This window comes from Scyliorhinus canicula, chromosome 1 (assembly GCF_902713615.1).
Source record: "Scyliorhinus canicula chromosome 1, sScyCan1.1, whole genome shotgun sequence".
In the NCBI taxonomy this organism is placed as follows: Eukaryota; Metazoa; Chordata; class Chondrichthyes; order Carcharhiniformes; family Scyliorhinidae; genus Scyliorhinus; species Scyliorhinus canicula.
The window spans coordinates 29,040,070-29,063,473 of record NC_052146.1 but is presented as its reverse complement, the minus strand read 5'-3'; the positions used below and the strand labels follow the sequence as shown (position 1 = coordinate 29,063,473).

General features: G+C 44.9%; 1 protein-coding gene across 2 annotated transcripts in view; it reads right to left on the bottom strand.

The window, feature by feature from the left end:
• The window catches only part of grk3 (G protein-coupled receptor kinase 3), a 408,882-nt gene that overhangs the window by 17,180 nt on the left and 368,298 nt on the right, over positions 1 to 23,404 (bottom strand). Inside the window, exons 17-21 of one of the 2 annotated variants that reach the window (XM_038778587.1) lie at positions 22,581 to 22,676; positions 20,688 to 20,850; positions 18,932 to 19,068; positions 14,875 to 14,907; positions 19 to 132 (exon numbers count right to left, since the gene is read on the bottom strand). In XM_038778587.1, the coding sequence (XP_038634515.1) occupies positions 19 to 132; positions 14,875 to 14,907; positions 18,932 to 19,068; positions 20,688 to 20,850; positions 22,581 to 22,676 (543 nt within the window). The remainder of the gene's footprint in view (positions 1 to 18; positions 133 to 14,874; positions 14,908 to 18,931; positions 19,069 to 20,687; positions 20,851 to 22,580; positions 22,677 to 23,404) is intronic. The other variant, XM_038778674.1, reaches the window with a different exon arrangement.

Sequence of the window (23,404 nt, the reverse complement as noted above, 5' to 3'; positions counted from 1 at the left end):
CCTGCAAGAATCACTCACCTCACATTGCAGCACAAATTGCTTTCCTCCCTTAATACGCAGGAGGATACATTTCTTATCTTTAATCTGAGTCTCTTCCACCGACACTATTTGCTCCATCGTCAGCAGGCTTTGCTAGATTAATAAAACAGAAAAGAGCTAAGTTAATTCAGAGATGAATCTCAAAGGCTTCCTTGATTTGATTTTGCTATGGATTGCATCTGGTTCTGTGCTAAATTTTTATCACTATTTACTGTCTAAACTACAGGCTCTTAACTAAGGAAGAAGCCACATTAGAAAAATAGGTGCATTGCTATCACTTCTGGCTACACATTATCTGATGCACAAAGTAAAAGGGATGTAGGATGAAGAATGAACATCTGAGGCAAATTTTACGGTGAAGTTCAGACCTTTTTTGTGACAGCTAAGCTGAAGGGTGGCCAGGTGCTGGAAATATGTCGGTGCTTTGCAGGTGGTAAAGGTTGTAAGACTCAATTGCAGCTAATGCTCAGCATTGCTAGCCCACCCATTTCCCAAGACAAGGATTTATGCTAAGTCACTATGTGCAATATCAAGCAAAGGGTCAGAGTCTGACAAACTGGAAAAGGAAAGGAAAAAAAATCAAGTGAAACCGGATGGAGGCTGTAGAAACATCAACAGTTGCCTGCTTTCTCTGAGCTGTTCATGGCTGGGAGGATTAGATGGGAAGAAAATAGATCGTCTAAAAACTATAAATATCACTGAAGCTTTTGAAATTGCAGTGCATTTACCAAATGTATCACTTCAACTAAATTTACTACCCAGCCCCCAAAGGAATTGCAAATCAGGAACTGGCACAGTCAGTAACAAAAGTCAAATAATATATGCCTACACATCTCCAGTCTCGGTTAGAGAATTAAATCAAGACACACTACCTAACAATTTTCTTTCTATCAGTGTGCATTCATTGCTAATCTGAAACAGAAGATGGGGCATGACTTGCAATTTTACAAATAGTGACCATATATGGCTAAATTTGATATGAACTTAACAGTGGTTTCTCTTCAAAGTGGTATTGGTATGATGCATAATAGTACATACCACTAAAAAGCAATGGCTCCACTTTGTAGTTAACTAACCATGGTCAAAAAATGAAACGAAAGAGAGTGCCAGGCTAAAAGAAAATGCAAGAGAAAATGGGAATCTGCTGACTAGGAGGACTATAAAAACCAACAAATAAAGTAATACTGCTGCAAAAATGGAGTACGAGGAAAAAAAACCTTGCAACGGTGTCAAAGCTAACAGCAGTTTTTAAAGGGGGGGGGGCTGAGAACCATTAAGATAGATGAATGTAAAACTTCAATGGACAATGAAGAAACATTTGACTTATTAAATTAATACTTGATATTCATTTTCACAGTGGTGCAGGAGGACTAAATGCAAGTAGACAAGGGGTCCTAAAAAGTCAAAAGAAAAAAATGGGGCTATTATAGACAAATCTCTACGGTCTGATGATTCATATGAAGGATATTGAACTGAACATGAGGAAATTACAGCTGCAACAATCATAACTTTCCAAAGCTCTCTAGATTCTGGAATTGAGCTTTTGATTGGAAATTGACAGAATTCGCTTTATTTAAGAAGGAAAAGCTTCAAGTTTCTGGAACCTATTATCAGAGACTGAGTACAGACAACTATGAACTGATCAAAGAGAGCGAGTATGGCTTTGTGAAGAGTAGGTCATGTCTGACAAATCTAGATGACTTTGTTAGGAGGCCACTATCATTGCAGATAGGGGATGTCAATGGATGTTGTCTATATGAATTTACAAAATACTTTTCATGAGAAATTATTCTCTGATTAGCAGGATGTGACAGGTATTCCCTGGACTTTTGTATCGTACCCTCAGTTTTTCAGCATATTAATAATCTGGAAGCAGTAGAGAGCTAAATATTTAAGTTTGCAGGTGATACTAAATTAGGAGGCATATTAACTGTGCAGGTGAGAACAGGAAGTTATAAAGGGATAGAGACAAATTAGCGAGTGAACAATACACTCTGGTAGATGATCTTCAGTGTGGAGAATTGTGAAGTCATTCACTTTGAATTTCTGAAATTTGAATCGGAATTAATTTATTTGTGGACAGAAGCTGAGAAATAGGGAATGTGAATTTGGGTTTCCATGGAGTCAAATTTTTAAAAGCTAGAGCACAGTATAAAAAGTAATCAAAAGGGCTAATGGAACATAGATATTATCTCAAGGTGGTTGGAACAGAGAAACGAGGATGTGTAGTTTCACTTGTACAGAGCCTCAGTCAGACCCCATCTGAAGTAGTGTGTTCTGTTTTGGGCACCAAACATCAGGATTTACGTAGTGGCCTTGGAGAGGCAGGTGCAAATTCAGCAAAAGAAATTTGGGGTCTAACAGGTTTAACTCTGAAAACAGGTTGTATAAACTTAGTTTGTATTCCATTGAGTTCAGAAAATTGAGGGGTGATCTAATTAAGGTCTTTAAAATATTAATGGCAATGAATGGGGCAGATATTTTGTTTTCTTTATTCTTTTATGGGATATGGGCATCACAAGCAAGGACAACATTTGTTGCTCATCCCTAATTGCCCCTTGAACTGCTAGGCCATTTCAGAGGGCAGTGAAGAGTCAACCTCATTTACGTGGATCTGGGGACACATGTTGGACAGACTGAATAAGGATAGCATAATTCCCTTCACGAAAGGACATTAGAGTCAATTATGTTCACATTAATGAGCCAGATGGGTTTTTATTTTTAAATAATTTTTATTGAAATTTTTGAAAAATGTATAACAACAGAACAATAATAATAACAATAACAAACACCCCCCGGACCCGTAACAACACATATCACGAACCCCCCAACCCCCCCCAAACCCAATGAACAACAAAATAAATTAAAAATAAATTAACATAAACAATGCCCCCCTGAAAACAACCCCCCCCCCCACCCCGGTTGCTGCTGCTGCTGACCTAGTTCCCTAACGTTGAGCCAAAAAGTCGAGGAAAGGCTGCCGCCTAAAGAACCCTTGTACCGGCCCCTCAGGGCGAATTTGACCCTCTCCAGCTTAATGAATCCCTCCATGTCATTGATCCAGGTCTCCACACTTGGGGGTCTCGCATCTTTCCATTGCAGCAAGATCCTCCACCGGGCTACTAGGCACGCAAAGGCCAAAACACCGGCCTCTTTTGCCTCCTGCACTCCCGGCTCCACCCCAACCCCAAATATCGCGAGTCCCCAGCCTGGCTTGACCCTGGACCCTACCACCCTCGACACCGTCCTCGCCACCCCCTGCCAGAATTCCCCCAGTGCCGGGCATTCCCAAAACATATGGGCATGGTTCACTGGGCTCCCCGAACACCTAATGCACCTGTCCTCACCCCCAAAAAATCTGCTCATCCTCGTCCCGGACATATGCGCCCTGTGCAGTACCTTGAACTGGATGAGGCTAAGCCTCGCACATGAAGAGGAGGAGTTCACCCTCTCCAGGACGTCCGCCCATGTCCCCTCCTCAATCTGCTCCCCCAGCTCCACCTCCCACTTAGCCTTCAGCTCCTCTACCGACGCCTCCTCCATCTCCTGCATCACCTGGTAGATGTCAGACACCTTCCCATCCCCGACCCACACCCCCAAAAGCACCCTGTCTCTTATCCCCCGCGGGGGCAGTGAAGGGAACCCTTACACCTGTCGCCTAGCAAACGCCTTGACCTGAAGGTACCTGAACATATTCCCCGGGGGGAGCTCAAACTTCTCCTCCAGCTCACCCAGGCTCGCAAACCTCCCGTCAATGAACAGGTCTCCCAACTTCCTTATGCCCGCCCTGTGCCACCCCAGGAACCCGCCATCAATGTTCCCTGGGACAAACCGGTGGTTCCCCCGCAGCGGGGCCTCCACCGAGCCCCCCACTTCCCACCTGTGTCGCCTCCACTGCCCCCAAATCTTGAGGGTAGCCGCCACCACCGGGCTCGTAGCGTACCTCGTTGGAAGGAGCGGCAACGGCGCCGTTACCAGTCCCTTCAGGCTCGTGCCTCCACAGGATGCCATCTCCATCCGTTTCCATGCTGCCCCCTCCCCATCCATTACCCACTTGCGTACCATCGAGACATTAGCCGCCCAATAGTACCCAGAGAGGTTGGGCAGCGCCAGCCCCCCTCTATCCCTGCCCCGCTCCAAAAAGACCCTCCTCACCCTCGGAGTCCCGTGCGCCCAAACAAATCCCGTGCTGCTGCTGTTCACACTCCTAAAAAAGGCCCTCGGAATAAAAATGGGGAGGCACTGGAACAAAAACAAAAACCTCGGGAGCACTGTCATTTTAATGGACTGTACTCTACCCGCCAACGACAGCGGCAGCATGTCCCACCTTTTAAACTCCTCCTCCATCTGCTCCACCAACCTCGTAAAATTAAGCTTATGCAAAGTCCCCCAGCTCCTAGCCACCTGAACACCCAGGTACCTAAAACTCCTCACTGCCCTTTTTAGCGGGAGCCTACCAATCCCCTCCTCCTGATCTCCCGGGTGTACAACAAACAGCTCACTCTTGCCCAGGTTCAATTTATATCCCGAGAAACTCCCGAACTCAGCAAGAATCTCCATCACCTCCGGCATTCCCCCCACCGGGTCTGCTACATACAACAGCAAGTCATCCGCATACAGCGACACTTGGTGCCCCTCCCCACCTCGCACCAAACCCCTCCACCTCCTCGACTCCCTGAGAGCCATGGCAAGATGCTCTATTGCCAGCGCAAAAAGCAAGGGGGACAGGGGGCACCCCTGCCTCGTCCCACGGTGGAGACTGAGGTACTCGGACCTCCTCCCATTTGTCACTACACTCGCCATCAGGGCATCGTACAGCAACCTCACCCATTTAATAAACCCCTCCCCAAACCCGAACCTCTCTAACACCTCCCACAAGTACCCCCACTCAACCCTATCAAAGGCCTTCTCCGCATCCAATGCCACCACAATCTCCGCCTCTCCTTCTGCCGCCGGCATCACCATCACATTTAGCAGCCTTCGCACGTTAGTGTTCAGCTGCCTCCCCTTCACAAAACCCGTCTGATCTTCATGTATCACCCCCGGCACACAGTCCTCTATTCTAGTGGCCAAGATCTTCGCCAGCAACTTGGCGTCTACATTCAACAGAGAAATTGGCCTATATGATCCACACTGCAAGGGGTCCTTATCTCGCTTCAGGATCAGGGAAATCAGCGCCCGTGACATCGTCGGGGGCAAAACTCCCCCCTCCCATGCCTCGTTAAAGGTCCGAACCAGCAGGGGGCCCAACAGGTCCGCATATTTTTTATAAAATTCAACCGGGAACCCATCCGGTCCCGGCGCCTTCCCCGACTGCATGTGGCCAATCCTTCTAGCCAGCTCCTCCAACTCGATCGGCGCCCCCAGTCCCTCCACCTGCACCTCCTGCACCTTGGAAATCGCAGCCTGTTCAAAAAGCTCTCCATTCCCCCCCACACCACCAGCGGCTCCGACCGGTACAGTTCCCTGTAGAAGTCCCTGAAGACCCCATTGACCTCTACCCCCTTCCGCACCACATTCCCACCCCTATCCTTCACTCCACCAATCTCCCTAGCCGCGTCCCGCTTGCGGAGCTGGTGCGCCAGCATCCTGCTCACCTTCTCTCCATATTCGTAGACCGCTCCCTGCGCCTTCCTCCACTGTGTCTCCGCCTTTCTGGTGGTCAATAAATCAAACTTGGCCTGCAGGCTACGCCGCTCCCCCAACAATCCCTCCTCCGGGGCCTCCGCATATCTCCTATCTACACTCAGCAGCTACCCCTACCAGTCTCTCCCTCCTCTCCCTATGGGCTCGGATGGAAATCAGCTCTCCCCTAATCACTGCCTTCAGAGCCTCCCACACCATCCCCACCTAGACCTCCACAGTATCATTGGCCTCGAGGTACTTCTCGATACATCCCCGGACCCTCCTGCACACCTCCTCATCAGCCAACAACCCCACGTCCAGACGCCAAAGCGGGCGCTGGTCCCGCACCTCCCCCATCTCCAGATCCACCCAATGCGGAGCATGGTCCGAAATCGCTATAGCCGAATATTCGGCATCCTCCACCCTCGGGACCAGCCCCCTACTCAGGACAAAAAAAATCAATACGGGAATAAACCCTGTGCACGTGGGAGAAAAAAAAAAGAGTACTCCAGAGGCCTCGGCCTCCCAAACCTCCAGGGATCCACCCCTCCCATCTGGTCAATAAACCCCCTCAACACCTTGGCCGCCGCCGGCCTCCTGCCTGTCCTAGAACTAGAATGATCCAGTGGGGATCCTGCACCGTATTGAAGTCCCCCCCCCCCCCCATGATCAGGCCCCCCGCCTCCAGGTCAGGAATGCGGCCCAACATACACCTCATGAAACCAGCATCATCCCAATTTGGGGCATATACATTTACCAACACCACCCTCTCCCCCTGCAGCTTACTGCTCACCATCACATATCTGCCGCCACTATCAGCCACCACCTCAGACGCCTCAAACGCCACCCTCTTCCCCACCAGGATCGCCACCCCCCCGGTTCTTCGAGTCGAGCCCTGAATGGAAAACCTGCCCCACCCACCCCTTCCTCAGACGAACCTGGTCCGCCACCTTCAGGTGAGTCTCCTGAAGCATGGCCACGTCCGCCTTCAGCCCCTTCAGATGCGAAAACACCCGGGCCCGCTTAACCGGCCCATTCAACCCCCTCACGTTCCACGTAATCAGCCGGATCAGGGGGCACCCCGCCCCCCCTCCCCCGTCGACTAGCCATAGCCCATCGACTGCTCGCCCCTGGCCAGCACCCCCCACTCGGCCCGTTTCCCATGGCGATAGAACCTCACCCCGACCTCCCTGACCCGCACCAGCTCCTCCTTTGCCAATCCAGCAGCAACCCGGTATCCCCCCCGCCAGATGGGTTTTTAACAACAATCGATGATAGTTGTCATGGTCACCATTACGGAGACTAGCTTTATACTTCAGATTTATTGATTGAATTTAATTGTGGGATTTGAACAAATATCCCCAAGGCATTGGGTCTGGGTCTCAGGGATACTACTCCACTATCACATTATAAAGCCAAACCTCCAGTACGCTTCTGAACAGCTTTATCATATTGCCCAGCCATTAAATGTAAAAAAATTAGCAAGTTTAAGGTTAACAATTAAGAGATTAGAGCAAAATGTTGAATTTAGGGTGATTAGAGTTATGGAATTAAATACCAGGGAAGGCCATTAAAATTAGTTCAACAAACAATTCTAGAAAATGCATTTCTGGAAAAACTTTTATTTCAATCTCATACTTCCAGAATACCAATCAAAACAGATACACTGGACTGGATATGAAAGTTGCCACAGTCCCAGAGGTCCATATGCTCCTCTCCCCTTTGCAAGAGAGCTGACGGTAGTGATTTAACCTAAGGGTCACCACACCTCAGGCAAGGGGCATGTTTGAGAAGGCAGGGCCTTCATATATAAACCTAGCTGGTATGGGAATTGAACCTGCGCTGTTGGCATTGCTCCACATCACAAACCAGCCATTCAGCCAACTGAGCTAACCGACTGGATATAAACTACTCCTGTCATACCACTAGAGTGACAATATGTGTTGCTTAATTGGCTACACTACCATTTGAGAATTAACATAATTTGAAGAAAAGGCAGATGTGCAGTGCTGACTTGATGCCAGGGGTACGATTTTGGAGTTCAATACTCCATCTACGCCATCTCTTAACATTGCACGTGCCTTCACAAATAGGAATGACCCTTAACCAATGCTTTTTAAAGGGATCATCCATTACTTATGGATTAGTTGCTGGCTAATTTATTCTGACAGTTGCTATGATTCATTGAGGGTTTGGTGCTTTCTATAGTTGGTTAATTAGCTAAAGTCAATAGGGAGTAATTAGGAGGTGCTGATGGAATTTTTGCTGGATTCAAGGCCACTTCAAACACAGTTACTCCTAGATATTGGTGCATGAAGGCCTTCCCCCTAGAATACCGCATGACTTAAAGAATGAACAGAGGCCATGAAGAGCAGGTGAAAAAGAGAGGTAGAGAAGGGGTGAAGGATTCTCATTAGGAGGCCATATCCAACCAGGGTGCTCAGGGATCAATTCTCCATCCTGATCCTCAAGTGAGAAACAACTTGTGAAACATCTGTTTCAGTAAGGAAACCCTCATTGAAATCTGCTACAGGTGCAAATGCAATCTCAGAGCAGGATGAGGACCGTATTAGCAGTGGCTTCCAAGATGGCGGCTGCCAAGATGGCCATGGCGACGAACATTTATGTATCTGGCTCTTTCCATGCTGAAGGTATTTCCAACATCTCGCAGTTTGCCATCCACTGTTGAATAAGGCAGGTCACTGAGATTCCCTACTCAATGAGAGCTAATGACATGTGATTGTCTTAACAGAAATAAGAAAGCAGAGCGAGTATACAAGTTTGTAAGGGTTGCATACTTTCCCATGGTGCAGGATGCCGCTGACATTGTTTTGCAGCACCGCTCATCAACTCTGCTCCATAGCAAAACTGAAAGGGACCGCATTTAATCAATGTCCAGCTGATCATAGGCAGCTAGTCATGCAGGTCAATGTCCGGATCATGGCAGCAGTCATGATGCCCTCATTCTCTGGCAGCCCGTTGTGCTAACTGCATTTGAGCGATCATGGTGATTCAAAGGTTGGTTACTGTGACAATAGCTGACCGATTGCAACATGGCTGAGGAATCTGGTGTGTGCCCCCCACTCCCCGCCGACAATGCACACGTGCACAATGTGCATTTAATGAAAATAAAAGCCATGCTGCCACAAAAAATGTGAAGCAGAGCATTGTTGTGCTGAAACAACATTTCTGCTGCCTTGATGGCTTTGGACTTGGCCTGTAGCCCTCAGTAGATCATATGTCAAGGTTCGTGGTGGACTGCTGAATGCTGCACAATATCACTACCATGAGGGAACAGCCCTCCCCCGCAGTTGTAATGAAAATATCTGAAGAACAGGAGCTTGAGGAGAAAGAGGAAGAGGAAGAGGAAGAAAGAAGTCAACATAGACAGTCCCTTTCTGGCTGGGCTGATTAGTAAGTTTGTGGATGACACCAAGGTTGGTGGAGTGGCAGATAGATAGTGTTGAGGATTGTCAGAGGATACAGCAGGACATAGATAGATTGGAGACTTGGACAGAGAAATGGCAAATGGAGTTTAATCCAGTTACAGCTCCTGGAAGACCGGACTGCGGAGCTGGATCAGCGGCTGGGGACACTGTGGAGCATCCGTGAGGTGCAGACTGTCTTGGATAGCAGGCTCAGGCTCCACAGACAAGAAGGGAACAGGTGACCAACAGGCAGAGCAAGAAAGCTAGACAGGCAGTGCAGGAATCACGTGGCCAATCCACTGCAAAACATATACCGTTTTGGATCCTGTTGAGGGGAATGCCCTCGAAAGCAGCAACAGCCAGATTTGTTGCTTCTGCTGCAGAGGGGAGGAGTAAAAAGTGTGGGAATGCAATAGTTATAGGGGCTTTGATTGTAAGGGGAATAGAGAGGCTTTTCTGTGGCCACAAACGAGATGGTAGGATAGTATGTTGCCTCCCTGGTGTCAGTGTCAAGGATGTCTCGGAGCGGTGATAGGACATCCTGGAGGGGAGGGTGAACAACCGTGGTCCTGATACACATCATTACCAGCGACATAGGGAATCCCACCCCGCCGCTGGCTGCCGTATTCTCCAGCACCATTTTTCGGGCGGGGGCGGGGCTCACGCCACGCCGGTGGGGGGCCGTTGGCAGTACCCCCCTGACGATTCTCCAGGCCCCGAATGCCGAGCAGCTGTCCATTTTTGGCCAGTCCCGCTGGCGTGGGTTACGTATGGCAGGTAAGTCGGCGTGGGCGGTCCTCGGCGGGGTGTGGGGGGATCCAACCCCGGGAAGGGGGGGGAGACGCATGGTGGCCTGGCCCGTGATTGGTGCCCACCGATCTGAAGGCGGGCCTGTTTCGTGGGGGCACTTCTTCCTTCTGCACCGGCCCCTGTAGGGCTCTGCCATGGCCGGCAGGGAGAAGAGAATCCCCTGCGCTAAAATACAACGGCGGTTCCGCGCATGCCGGCTGGAGCGGCGCCAACCCCTCCGCCGTCCATCTAGCCCCCTAGACAGGTGAGAATTCCTCACCTTGGGAGCCTGTTGACACCGGAGTCGTTGGCGCCGGTTTTTCCGCCGGCGTGGGGACTTAGTCCCCGGAAGGGAGAATTCCAGCAATGGACGCTGTCTGGGTCGAGTTAAGAAACATCAAAGTGCAAAAAACATTCATAGAGGTGGTATACAGACCACTAAACTCCAGTAGTAATGTTGGAAATAGCATTAGACAGAAAATCAGTGATGCATGTGATAAAGGAACATCTGTGATTATGGGTGACTTTAATCTGCATATGGATTGGGTGTGTCAAATTAGTCACAGTATAATAGACAAGGAATTTTTGAAGTCTATACGGAATGGTTTTCTGGACCAATATATTGAGGAGCCAACAAGGGAACAGGCCATCTTGGATTGGGTGTTGTGCAATGAGAAAGGATTAGTTGGCAATCTAGTTGTGAGAGAACCCTTGGGGATGAGAAAGCATTATATAATAAAATTCTATATCAAGGTGGATAATGAGTTGGTTGATTGGGTCCTGAACCACAAGAAAGGTAACCATGATGGTATGAGGCATGAGCTGGCTATGACAGACTGGGAAACATTACTGAAAGGAAGGACAGCGGACAGACAACGGCACGCATTCAAGGAATGAATGGGTGAACTTGAAAAGTTGTTTATTCGATTTGGCGCAAGAGTAGAAAGGGAACTGTGGCCAAACCATGGTTTACAAGGGAAATCAGAGATAGTATGAGATTCAAAGAAGAAGCAACAAATTAGCACGAAAAAGCAGTAGACCTGAGGATTGAGAGCAGTTTAAAATTCAACAAAGGTGGACCAAGGGATTGATTAAGGGGAAAATACAATTTCAAAATAAGCCAGCGGGGAACATAAAAACTGACTGTAAAAGGTTCTATAGGTATGTAAAGAGAAAAAGATTGATAAAAACTAATGTAGGCTCCTTACAGGCAGAAACGGGGGAATCATAACAAGGAACAAAGAAATAGCTGAGGAACTAAATTCGTGCTCTGCTTCTGTCATCACAAGGGAAAACAGGAATAATGTACCAGAAATTTTGAGAAACACAAGTTTCAGTGAGGAGCTGAAGGCTCCTATTAGTAAAGAAATGGTTTGGGGGAAATTAATGGGATTGAAGACAGACAAATCTCCAGGGCCTGATAATCTTCATCCCAGAGTACTTAAGGAAGTGGTTCTAGAAATAGTGGTCATTTTTCAAAAGTCTTTGGACTAAAATAGTTCCTACCAAGTGGGCAGTATTCTCCCCTACCCGGCGGGGCAGGGGATCCCGGCGTACCGGAGTGGCGAGAACCACTCCGGCGTCAGGCCTCCCCAAAGGTGTGGGGGTCGGAGAATACCATCCCTTAAGGAAGTGGTCCTAGAAATAGTGGTCATTTTCCAAAAGTCTTTGGACTAAAATGGTTCCTACCAATTGGAGGATAGCTAATATAACCCCACTATTCAAAAAGGGAGATAGGGAGAAAACAGGGAACTACAGACCAGTGAGCCTAACATCGGTAATAGGGAAGTTGCTAGAGTTCATTATCAGGGATTTCATAGCACAGCATTTGGAAAGTAGTGGTGTAATCAGACAAAGTCAGCACGGATTTACGAAAGGAAAATCATGCTTGACAAATCTACTGGAATTCTTGAAGATGTAATTAGTAGAGTTGACCAGGGAGAATGAGTGGATGTGGTTTATTTAGACTTTCAGAAGGCTTTCAACAAGATCTCGCACAGCAGATTAATAGGTAAAGTTAAAGCGCATGGGATTATGGGTAGTGCCTTGAGATGGTTAAAAAACTGGTTAGCAAACAGGAGGCAAAAAGTTGGACTAAATGGGTATTTCTCTGATTGGCAGCCAGTGACTAGTGGGGTACCACAGGGAACAGCTAGGACCCCAACTGTTCACATTATATATTAATGATTTGGACGAGGAACTAAATATATTATCTCCAAATTTGCAGATGATACAAAGTTGGGTGGGAGGGTGAGCTGTGAGGAGGATGCAGAGATGCTTCAGCGAGATTTGGACAGGCTGAGTGAGTGGGCATATGAGTGGCAGATGCAGTACACTGTGGATAAATGTGAGGTTATCCACTTCAGTACCTTAAATAGGAGGAAAATTACTAGTTGAATGGGTGTAAATTGAGAGAGGTGGATACTCAGCGAAACCTTGGTGTCCTCATGCATCAGTCGCTGAATGTAAGCGTGCAGATACAGCAGGCAGTAAAGAAGGTAAATGGTATGTTGGCCTTCATAGGGAGAGGATTTGAGTACAGGAATAGAGATGTTTTACTGCAATTGTATAAGGCATTGGTGAGGCCACACCTGGAGTAGTGTGTGCAGTTTTGGTTCCTTATCTGAGGAAGTTCTTGCTATGGTTTACCAGGCTGATTCCTGGGATGGCGGGACTGTCAATTGAGGAGAGACTAAGTCGGTTATGATTATATTCATTGGAGTTTAGAAGAGTGAGAGGAGATCACATAGAACTTTACAAAATTCTAACAGGATTAGATGGGGTAGATTCAGAACTAATATTCCCGATGGCGGGGGAGTCCAGAACTAGGGAGACCTAATTTGAAGATCAGGGGTAAACCTTTTAGGACTGTGGAATTCACTATCACAAAGTAGTTGATGCCAAAACATTGTGTAATTTCAAGAAGGAATTAGATATAGCTCTTAGGGCTAAAGAGACTTAGGGATAGTAGGGGGGAAGGCAGGATCAGGGTATTGAACTTGATGATCAGCCATGATCATAATGAATGGTGGAGCAGGCTCGAAGGGCCGAATGGCCTCCTCCTGCTTCTATTTTCTATGTATCTATGATAGGCCTCAAAAGCTGTAACCATCCTCCTTTTTAAAAAATTCATTCATGGGACATGATGGTCACTGGCTGGGCCAGCATTTCGTGTCCATCCCTAATTGCCCTTGAAGAGACAGTTAAGAATCAATCACAGTGCAGTGGATCCAGTCACATGTTTAGAGAGAGAGAGAGAGAAATACAGCACAGAACAGGCCCTTCGGCCCACGATGTTGTGCCGAACTTTTATCCTAGGTTAATCATAGAATTTTGGACACTAAGGGCAATTTATCATGGCCAATCCACCCAACCTGCACATCTTTGGACATGCAGGCCAGATCAGGTAAGATTTATGCCAACCATTGGTCCCAGTGTAAAACAATTTCAGCCCCCCAAAGGTTACACGTGTACAAATCAATCCCCTACTTATTGCCTAAACATTTGGTCTCAAAAAATTAACTTTTATGTGAGTATATGAGGTATATGATGTTTGTGTTTAAACAGTTATGGTCAAGGCAGCACAGTGGTGCAGTGGTTAGCACTGCTGCCTCACGGCACCGAGGTCCCAGGTTCGATCCCGGCTCTGGGTCACTGTCCATGTGGAGTTGGCAAAGTCTCCCAGTATTTGCGTGGGTTTCGCCCCCACAACCCAGAGATCTGCAGGGTAGGTGGATTGGCCACGCTAAATTGCCCCCTAATTGGAAAAAATGAATTGGGTACCCTAATGTTTTTTGAAAAATAAATAAATATATAACTATGGTCAAAATGGAAGTTGATGTTCCTTTGCAACGTTTCAAAATGAAAGACAGGAGATGAGCTACTTGCAGGAATCAGAAAGTGTTGACTGATACATAAATTAGTCACAATAAAATGGTATTTGTATGCCAATTGAAAGCTCATTATAATGATTATCCCAGAAAGCAATCAAGATCATTAGGGTAGTGGGGACAGGAGAAAAATGGCAGAGATGGAGGATTAAAAAAATAACTTAAAAACACGTAAACATAGGATAATGTATTATAGTTTTACCAGTTGTCATGTCACGTACCCAATTATTGCTCATGGAATACTTTGTTGAACCAACTAATCACGTGAACATGGTATCATGTTGGTATCCTCTAAATCCAGAGTATTTAAAACGTGAATTCTTATGCAACAGTGGTTTACAGAGGGTCAGAAAATTTTGGAAAAAAAACTTTCCAAAAGCATCCACTACAGCAGGGATGTCACAATCAAATATATCAGGAATAGGGACAATGGATCTCTTAAGGAGATGACAGCCACTAGGGGAGATTCACATAGGAAAGGTGGTAATGAATATGGATTCTATAACCCTGTGTAAACTGAGTTCCTGTGGCTTTATGTCGAGTCATTTAATTGCCTTTAAGCGTTACCAGTTTTCAGGGGCTGGTTTAGCTCACTCGGCTAAATCGTTGGCTTTTAAAGCAGACCAAGCAAGCCAGCAGCACGGTTCGATTCCCGTACCAGCCTCCCCGGACAGGCGCCGGAATGTGGCGACTAGGGGCTTTTCACAGTAACTTCGTTGAAGCCTACTCGTGACAATAAGCGATTTTCATTTTCATTTCATTTTTCAGAAAGACTACCAGGTGGTAAATTTGGTTTCCTGCTGCAGAAGAAAATAGCAGCCCAAGATGCTCTTCCTTCCCTGTGGAGGGCTGAGGTGATTTTGAAGAAACTAAAAACAAAATGTCACATTTAAAGGTATTCCTCAAGTTGAATAATCAAGTTTGCAATTGTTAAGGCGCCGACTGAGGGAGAGAAGAATGAGAGACAGAGACGAAGTAGGATGAAAAAGACTAGCTAGATGGTAATAAAGCTCATCGTGACATCCCCACAATACATTCATAAAACTTCAACTATAGCATGGGAGAGCAGGGTAGATGCTATAGTTTGACAACATTGTTCTTACCAGCCTACGTCTTTTATAAATAATCCAGGCATCCTAGATGGAAAATAACATGACAAATGCTTTGTTTGATTAGATCTCACTTTAGGGAACATTGATCCACTGATCTACTCACTGCAATGAAGCCCTGTTAAAATTCAAATCCTTACATTTTCAAATGCAGTCACATGGAGCTGAGATTGCACCTCATACTAAAACTCCCAATTGTGGCTTATCGTATGGCAACAAAACACCATTATGTATACATGCATGGTCAAGCATGTGAAATCTGTCATTGACATGATCGAAAAGATTATCTAAGGTGTGCTCACTTAGAGAAAATGTTTTTCATCGCAAAGGAAGTCATTACTTGAAACATTTATTTAAACAAAAAGATGTAAAACAACAAAAAACCCACATATATGTTATAGATTGGTACATTCAAATGGAGTTCTCTCACCTAGGAATGCAAAATCAGGCTATATATAGATCACCACTCTATATCTAACTTTGCTGATCCTGGCCTATATTCTTAACGACCCAGCAATTATAAAAAGGTCTGTTTACCAGAAACAACATTCCTCACCACGAGGAGTACAAAACATTTCCTGGAAAAATACAAAAAGAGGCACCCAAAATAAATGATTAACTGCAGTGGACAAACAATAATGTGTTAGTGTGACATGATCTTTCAACGCAAGCAAAGTTGATGCATGTTTGCAGCGTACCTTAAATTAGTGGCTTATTTTCAACATGTCATCAGTATCTACCTTCATTTATTCTTGCACATCAATCCTTGGATTTGAGGCAAGGGTAATAATTTTGTAAAAGTGCCATTTTATCCACCTACATGCTGGTTGAGACTGGGTTAAAGATCATGCCTTTCAAATACCATACAATTTGCCTGCTGCAGTTAATCATTTATTTTGGGTTTCTTTTTGAATTTTTCCAGGGAATATTTTGCATTCATCATGGGGAGGGATATTATATCTGCGAGGCCGTTTTTTTACCCAAGGCTATTTTGTTAAGCACCACAGGGTCAGGTATGTCAGAGGAGATGCAATGACGATCCTTCTACATTCTACACTGCCCTATCTGGCAAGCCTGAGTCAGGCACAAAATAGGTTAGCTACAGATTTAAGATCCTTCGACACAGTCTGACTGAGAAATTCTAAAGAGGTACAGGACCAGCTAGACACACAAAGCTAAGTTGCTTTCCTACTGCCCCAATGTCAGAAGACGATCATTACTCCACGAGCGTGACGGTTCCATCAATACCTAGTTATCCTTGTAGATACTCTTAACAAGCAATGTGTGTGTGACTGGGCAATGAGAAGCGACCACTGTATTGTAAGCAGGGCAGTGTGATGTTGCAAATTCAAAAGGGCATCAAATCAGGCATAGGCAACTACATACCTATAACCGTACTTGAATCTTGTGTAGAATCAATTAATAAGACAAAAGTTAACAAAATGATTCCTGCCTGACCAAACACCTCAATCTCTTTGAAGAAGTGGCCAGTGGTAAGCCCCACCAATTCAACACAAACAAATATAAGATAATGCATGTCAGAAGGAGAATGGGCATAACATATACTTGCATGAATGATATTGAAATAGCTGAAGGTGAAGGTGAAAAAGACCTAGAAGTCTTAGAAGGCCCGATGTTCAATATACCCAACCAATGCAGGGCAATATTAACAGAATAATGATTTATATTGTTAACTTTGGTCAGTGGTGGCGCTTGCATTTGCATCAGAAGGCTATGGGCTAAAGTCACATTCAAATTATGGGTTTGAACATGTATCAGGCTGACACTTCAGTGAAGGACTGACAGAATAGTTAAATGTTGGTGCTGGTGTATTTCTTAGAAAATAAATCTGTTTAAGTGAACATCAAATATTTAAAGAACGGTAATGGAGTTGTCTTGGTGTTCTGACCAATACGCATCTCTCAACCACAATAAATCTTATTGACTGCTGCACGAGGGACCTTGCTGTGCTTGAGTTGGCTATAACGCTGAGGCCACAATAACAGTCACTGAACTTGGAAAGATGTTTGTTAGGTATTAAGGACTTTGAGACATTTTGGGGGTGCAAAAGGTTTTATAAGAATGTACGTTATTTGACGGTTTTAGCTCTAAGTGACAAAGTCATGATCAGATCACACCTTGAGTGCTGTGCCTAATTCGGAGCAATGAAACACAGGAGTGTTAGTGAGGTTAAGATAGTGCAAAGGATGATCTCTAATCATAGCGGTCTGAGTTATGAGAAAATACTAGAGACACATTAGCTGATCAGCCTTGAAAGGAAGTGCATGGGGGATGATTTAATAGAGGTATGTAAGATCATAAATAGTATGAAAAACGTTAATCTCAAAAATGTAATTGCAAGAATGAGACAAAGATAGGTGACATGGTGGCACAGTGGTCAGCACTGCTGCCCCATGGCACTGAGCACCCGGGTTCGATCCCGGCCCCGGGTCACTGTCCATGTGGAATTTGCACATTCTCCCCGTGTTTGCGTGGGTCTCACCCCCACAATCCGAAAAGATGTGCAGAATGGTGGATTGGCAATGCTAGATTGCCCCTTAATTGGAAAAAAAAAGAATTGGGTACTCTTACGTTTAAAAAAATATGAGACACAGGGATGGAAATTCAACTAGTAAAATACAAGTTTAGGACATTTATTAGAAGTTTTGTTCACAAAAGAGTGATCAATACATGGATCTGACTTCTGAGTAAGACAATAGAATGAATTTCTTTGAATCATTTAGGAAGCAACAAGAAAGGTGGAACGACGTTTCTCAACCACGATCATCTTGAAATCTTGGGAAATACAAAGTTCCAAGAAAGCATCACATATTGTACTAACTGATTTTGGTGACGAAATACTATCACAAGAGACTTCAGAATAACTGACAGTGTTTTACAATCTTTAAAAGATCAAGGGGAGCAGTCTTTGGGGCTATACGTTACAGAAGTTTCTTTCGCCCCACCCTTCTACATGATCTTGTGCAGTCTTTATTCTATGGGAAATGAGCTGTATTTTTAAATATTTGGGGAGTTCTTTGGGGGTAGCAGGTTGATTTAATTATTTGTTAACTTCTTTTAAAAAAAAATTTGGATCCATTTCAGCCATTGCTTGAGCAAATGTTATTATGGGAAAAAAACTCAAAAGGAGATATAGGAATGAAGAAGTAACCTTTGTGATTGTATGACATGATGATGTCATTTTAATTTTCATAATTTGGACCTCTCTGGATAAATTAAGAGACGCCCACTTCAGGAAAAAACACTTCATGAGAAAATTACTGGAACCACAAAGGCAAAGTTGTTGCAATTTAAGATGAGATTTTATATTTTGACGTTCATGTACTTATGGTCAGAAAACAGCGCGTTCCCAGTTTCTGATTTTCTGTACATTAACATGAATAGATTAAAATCAAGGGCTGTGATTGAAAAATGTTTCTTTTATTTTCTCTGAATGCCCAGGCTGTGTTGAAGTTGAAAAGTTCCCATATAGCTCCCATTTAAAGTTTAACATTATAGCATGCATTTAGCATTGAATTTGAGTCCCTGATAACATCATATGACAGAAAAGGTGATGAGGTCTCGTTCAATTGGCTGGACAGCTGGTTTGTGATGCAGAGCAAGGCCAACAGCATGGGTTCAATTCCCATACCAACTGAGGTTATTCATGAAGGCCCACCCTCTCAACCTTGTCCCTAGCCTGAGGTGTGGTGACCCTCAGGTTAAATCACCACCAATCAGCTCTCCCCCTCAACAGGGAAAGCAGACTATGGTGACTTTACTTTCATGACTGGTTTGGCAGATTTCTTACTTGTGTACTCCTGGCGTATTATTTTTAATAACAATTCATGGGCTGGATAAGCAGAAATTCACCCAATTAATTCTATTATAATGCATTTTATCTTTAATGCCCTCTATACTTGACACTGGAAGATGCTGAGTGAGAGACATTATCTTGGTACAACTTTCACTCTTCCCTGCTGCTATTCTGACAGTGATACACCCACTCACAGAATAGTCTCTTCACCTCTGTCAGTCTAACATTCCTTACCCGTGACTCGCCCTCTCCTCTCCACTCCAGCCGATTTGGAAAGAGGTAGAAATAACGACGTTGCCACTGGGTTAAGAAAGGGTTTCCAAGTTTCAGCATATAACCATGCATAATGCAGTCTTTACCTAGGGCATAATCTGTACATAATATAAAAAAATGATGTTATTCCAGGTTCTCCTTGGGATGAGGATAAATAAATAAATTTGTAATTTATCACTAGTTTTTTCATTTTGCTTGTAAGCATGGTTGTACCCCTGTGGGCAGGCAGGCTGTATACAGGTAGAAGACACTATTCAGGCAAGGCCCCATCCCATTCTTCCATTGTGCATGCTAAGGATGCAGACAGGAGCAGAATGCTGGATTGTGTAAGGGTGGAAGTTATGTTTTAAAAAAATTCTTTCACGAGATGTGTGTGTGTCGCCGATTGCCCATCTCGAATTGCCCTTGAACATTCAGGCGGCATTTTAAACCACATTGCTGTGACTCTGGAGTCACATGTAGGTAAGACTAAGTAGGGATGGCAGATTTCCTTCCCTAAAGAACATTAGTGAAACAGGTGGGCTTTTACGACAATCAACAGCAGTTTTGTGTTCATCATTAGACTTTATTTTAATTGTATTCAAATTCCACCATCTGCCTTGGTGGGATTCGAACCCAAGTCCCCAGAGCATGCTTGGGTTTTTGGATTACTCGTCCAACAACAGCACCACTTTGTCACTGACTTCCCATAACTGTTATATAATGGTCTGGTTAGAGTCCATCTTAAGTGGTACATTCAGATCTGGATAACAAATCTCATGAAGGATATAGTTGCTTTGAAGTGGTGCAGTACAGATTCATTTGATGGGGAGAGTAGTTAAAAGGGCTAAATTGAGGCGGCACGGTGACCCAGTGGTTAGCACTGCTCACAGCGCCAGGGACCCGGGTTCAATTTTGACTTTGGATGACTGTGCGGAGTTTGCACATTCTCCCAGTGTCTGTGTGGGTTTCCTCTGAATATTCCGGTTTCCTCCCACAGTCCAAAAATGCACAGCTTAGTTGAACTGGCCATGCTAGTGTTTAACGGTTAGGTGGGGTTGCGGGAATAGGGTGGGGGACTGGGTCTAGGTTGGAAAAAAAGGACATGTTTCATAAACTAGGCTTGTTTTCTTTTGAGTTTGGAAGATTAAGACATAATCCAATTGAGGCATGCAAGATGATTGACAAATTTTATGGGGTAAATAGAAACAAACTATTTCTTACCCCAGTGTATGAATTCAGAACAAGAGTGCAGCATATGCTTAAAATGAAGGGTAATGTCAGAAAACACTGAAATTTTCTGCTCCATGAGGTTTAGACAAGGTCAACTAAAAATTTAAAAACTGAAATTGACAGGTTTTTGTTGGACATGGGTCTCAAGGGTTATAGAATCACAATGGATTGATGGAGTTGAGAGTCTCAGATCAGCCACAATCTAACTGAATGGTGAAACAGGCTAGAGAGGCTGAATGGCCAACCAATGTCAAGCGACATAAAAGACCAGAACAAAAACTGCAAATGAATAAAAAGTGAAAATACACAAATCAGCCAGCATTTATAGAAAGATAAGTCAACATATTGTGTATAAAGGTTACACACCAAAAATGTCAACGTGTCTTATTCCTTTACAATGGTTTACTGTCTTGCTGGGTATTTCAAAGCATTTTCAGCTTTTATATCAGACCTATCGAAAACGGTGTATTTACATTGCAAATATCTCATAAATGAAGTTTCATACCTTCCTCATGACCAAGCATCTTATTCTTTGCTCTCTTCCTGACCTCGCTTTTATCAGTATCAGCATTGACTGCATCGTACACAGTTTCTGCCACCTCTTGTTGCCAACGTTCTGATATCACCAGAGGGAAATTTTTATACAGTTCCTGATCGCTATCCAAAAGCTGTATGGAGAAATCAAAAAGACAAGAAGAGAAGGAGAATGGAGGGAAGAGATGAGCACGGTAGAGAGAGCAAGAATTGAATAACAGAAAAGGTGACGGGGAAAGAAAGCAAGACAGACAGCAGAGAGAAAATATTGGTGAAGCAACAAGAGGTTTCCCCTCAGTGGTCAAGGGTTGGGGGTATTGCCCATATCTGCATGGATCACATTGTCCATGGGTGGAGAGTGTGATGGACCCTCGAGCTTCTTTTGAGATGGGGGCACCTTTTCAAAATAATGCCCGATTTTGGAAGAGCCGGTCTGGCCGGCATGTTTAGTTCCCCACTGCAGATGCAGAAAAAATGTTGAAGTGCGGGAGTGACCAGTGAGAAATTCCACAAGCCACAAAAAAATGAGTAAGAGTTTAAGCAAAAAAAAGTCCCGTTGTGGGCGGGTTTAGCAGGGTGTTTCCCGACACTTGCAGCACGGGAACGAATGGGACTCATTTTTTGGGGGGTCTCAATGGGGAAGCGCCTGCCGAGGCCGCACTTACCTTCATTTCCTGCACTGAGGAACTCAGCTCGCCAGTGGAAGAAGAAAGCAGGGTGCCATTAGATTTCCCGATTCCCCAATACGACCTCCAAACCCTCTCAACTTATCAGTAGCTCACGTCATAAGGGCAGGGCGCCTCAGGGCCTGATTCCCCAGTGTGGGCAAAATACCACCTTGGCTCTGCCAGCCTGGCACCCTGGCAGTGCCACCTGGTGCCCAGGTACTGCTGGCAGGGCCACGGCCAGGGTACTAGGTTGGCATTGCCAAGGTGCCCAGGTGGCATCATTTGCAGGGAGGCGATTGGGCAGAGGGTGCCCTGCGCGGTTGTTGGGGGGGACTCCCCCATAGCAAGTTGGGGCTTGGGGGGACGGGGAGGGGGCTCCAGTGATCGTGACGCCACCTCTTGCTACACTGAGGAGTTCTAGCGAGTGGAGCTCCTCAGTGCAGAAAACGGGCCTATGTGCAGACTCGGCTGTGCGTTCCCCACAGAAGCCCCCTATCTAACTCGAGTGCCATTCAATAGCATTGTGTTTTTTGACACTGTGAGCGCCGGGAAACAAGTGGCAAAACATGTTTGTTCAAACATCTGAAGGTTATTCACGTGTTACTAGTATGCACTGGTTTCACAGGTCTGATTATTCAGAAGGTTTCACAATGAACCAACAGATACTGGCTACATAAATGTAACCAGAACTGGGTAGTTGCCTAGGTGCAATTAGCATCCATTATCACTCTGATTAGGAATGCACAAGGCCACAGCATGAGCATTGGAACACAGTTCTAATGAAGGGTCATCGACCTGACATATTAATGCTGTGCCGTTCTCCACAGATGCAGCCTGACCTGTTGAGTATTTTCAGAATTTTCATTTTTATGTTACTAGCACTTGCTCATTATATGTATGCCACGTGTTTCATTGACATTCCTATTTTATTGGGATATACTGGTTGCCAGAACCATGTTTGTGGACATGGTGCTGGCAACCATAAGGGGCTGGTTTAGCTCACCAGGCTAAATCGCTGGCTTTTAAAGCAGACCAAGCAGGCCAGCAGCACGGTTCGATTCCCATACCAGCCTCCCCGGACAGGCGCCGGAATGTGGCGACTAGGGACTTTTCACAGTAACTTCATTGAAGCCTACTCGTGACAATAAGCGATTTTCATTTCAGAAGAAAACAATGCAAGAATTTGCAGATTGTACCTTGATGCCTTTTGTGTCTTCTTCATCAAATGATCCTATGTCAAATGCATCAGCTGCATTCACCTCTCCCCGAGGAGGGATGAGTGGAGGTGGATACTTGAAACAAAGAAAGAAGATGAACATAATTTCAGCATTACACTGTACTAGATCAACAAGAGTCAGGGCCACAGATGTGATTCCATGACACCTGCTGCTATTCGACTTTTTGCCAGTAACCATTCAAGGAAATTATTCTTGGTTGTGAAGAGTTTTTGCAAAATAAAGATGACAGCTCAGAACTGGATTCAATGTGATAGCGAGTTAGAATACAGTCCTTCCATATCTACAACCTGGTAGAATCTAACTGGAAGATTAAAACTCTCTTTTTTTCTACTGGTTGCTGATTTCTGAATGAAATTAGCTTGAGAAAGTCTCTTCAGTTTTCATTTGACTGACCACAGCACAAATTGAGTAGGTTTACCAAAGTCATAAATGTGCACACAGGAAATCTTCCCCTTAAAGTAGCAATCTCGTCTGTGACAAATCTACTGCATAGCTTGGTCTTGGATTTCTCAAATGACTTGGAAGTAGTTCTTCCATTGCCAGTTTAGGAATTTTGAACTATGAAGGATAACTAATTATTCACCCCTTTTAAGCCATAAAGTTAATACTTTTTAAACTTTGCTTAGACAGACAAAGATACATTTATTTTCTCTTCAGCGCAGAAGCCCATCCAGACTGAACTTGGCATCCACCAGAACCCAAAAGTATTGATTCCTCTTGAATCATGCAAGGTTGTACTTGGGAGTGCCCATCATTTTATCTTATTAGTTCAAGATAGCCAA